Source organism: Cariama cristata, unplaced genomic scaffold (assembly GCF_000690535.1).
Source record: "Cariama cristata isolate BGI_N322 unplaced genomic scaffold, ASM69053v1 scaffold23975, whole genome shotgun sequence".
Classification (NCBI taxonomy): Eukaryota; Metazoa; Chordata; class Aves; order Cariamiformes; family Cariamidae; genus Cariama; species Cariama cristata.
Genome location: NW_009617248.1, coordinates 2,224 through 3,887, shown reverse-complemented (window position 1 = coordinate 3,887; position 1,664 = coordinate 2,224). Strand labels below are relative to the sequence as shown.

At 65.0% G+C, this 1,664-nt stretch overlaps 1 protein-coding gene across 1 annotated transcript in view; it reads left to right on the top strand.

Annotated features, from left to right (window-relative positions):
- PKP3 (plakophilin 3) overlaps positions 1 to 1,664 on the top strand; it is a gene marked incomplete at both ends in the record, with an annotated part of 4,897 nt that overhangs the window by 1,230 nt on the left and 2,003 nt on the right. The window contains 4 exons of the mRNA XM_009700470.1: positions 66 to 240; positions 537 to 654; positions 948 to 1,115; positions 1,485 to 1,663. Coding sequence (XP_009698772.1) covers positions 66 to 240; positions 537 to 654; positions 948 to 1,115; positions 1,485 to 1,663 — 640 coding nt within the window. The remainder of the gene's footprint in view (positions 1 to 65; positions 241 to 536; positions 655 to 947; positions 1,116 to 1,484; position 1,664) is intronic.

The following is a 1,664-nucleotide window of genomic DNA, read 5'->3' as shown; positions in this document are numbered from 1 at the left end:
GGAGGTGTGTCGGGTGGGCCCGGCTCTCCCGCCATTCCTGGGACTGAGGATCCCCCTCCGCGCAGGGATCCTGTGGAATCTCTCCTCCAGTGACAACCTGAAGGACCGCCTGGCCCGGGACACGCTGGAGCAGCTCACGGACCTGGTCCTGGTCCCCCTCTCCGGGCTGGGGGGCTCGGGTGTCATCCAGCAGAACCCCTCTGAGGCGGAGATCTTCTACAACTCCACGGGCTTCCTCAGGTATCTGCTCTGGGCCAGCTCCGGTCCCCCCACTGTGAGTGAAGTTTTGGGTGGAGGATGAGATGCTATCTGTGCCCTATAGGTGTGGAGCACGGTCTCTAGGGCTCGTTTCTGGGGTCCCCACCCTTTGCAGCACTTGTGCATCAAGGCAAAGCCTGGTCAGCCCCACGGGAGGGGTAATAGCTGCCCTCCCCACGGTGGTGCCCAGTGGCAGGGAAGTGTGGGCCCCGGTGGCAGGAAGGGGGTGGCGTGGGGAAGCCCCTTCTCGCCGTGATGGACTTGTGTTCCTCGTGCAGGAATCTCAGCTCTGCCAGCCAGCAGACTCGGCAGAAGATGCGCGAGTGCCACGGGCTGGTGGACTCCATGATCCACTATGTGAACAGCTCCCTGGAAGTGGGCAAGTCGGAGGACAAGGTGAGCCCCGGGAGCTGGGTGCTGGGAGGGTTTGGGTGCCCTCAGACAGGTGCTGCTCCCTCCCTTCTGGTGGCCACCTGGCTGCCATGGTTCAAAGGCACGTCTCGATGTGATGGAAAACCAGTCTGGCTCCATCTGGGCTTACTGGGCACAGGGAGGCTCCGCCGGTGTCATCGGGGTGACCCTGGCCACGGAGCCCCATGGGGTTGCGCCCCAGGGGATGTGCGGGCTGGAGATGGCCTGGCAGGCGGCACAAGGACTGACACCCGCATGTCCCATCTCCCCCCACCCAGAGCGTGGAGAACGCTGTCTGCGTCCTGCGCAACCTCTCCTACCGCCTGTACGACGAAATGCCCCCGTCCTCCCTCCAGCGCCTGGAAGGCCACAGGAGGAACAACAGCGGCGTGGTGACCGGGGAGCTGGTGGGCTGCTTCAGCCCCCAGAGCAAGAAAGCGCGAGAGGTCAGCAGCTGGGAATGGGTGGGCACGGTGATGGCCGTGTCCCCTGGGGCGGGGTTGGCACTGGGAAGCAGCTGGCAGTGGAGGTGACGCTGGGGTGGAGGTGGACGCCAGCCTCAACTGTTGGGTGGGACACCCGGGTGAGCTCAGCGGAGGGTGAATCAGGTGTGTGGGGTGAATCAGGGTGCCGAACCCCCACTTCGCCACACCACGAGGCACGACGCAGCTGGGGTGACCTGCCAGGTCCCTGCCGGCCTGGAGCTGCCCGACGGTTGAGGCCAGGCACTTGGGGAAAAGGGGACACCCGCAGCGAGGCATGCTGCAGAGGGGACAGCCCGTATGAGACTAACAGTGCCACCCCCATCCCTGCAGCACTACCTGAATGCGGACATCGTCACCTTCACGGAGGTCTCCAAGGACCCCAAGGGCATGGAGTGGCTCTGGAACCCGCAGATCGTGGGCATCTACAACCGGCTGCTGCAGCGCTGCGAGCTCAACAAGCACACGACGGAGGCGGCCTCGGGTGCCCTGCAGAACATCACTGCCGGGGAC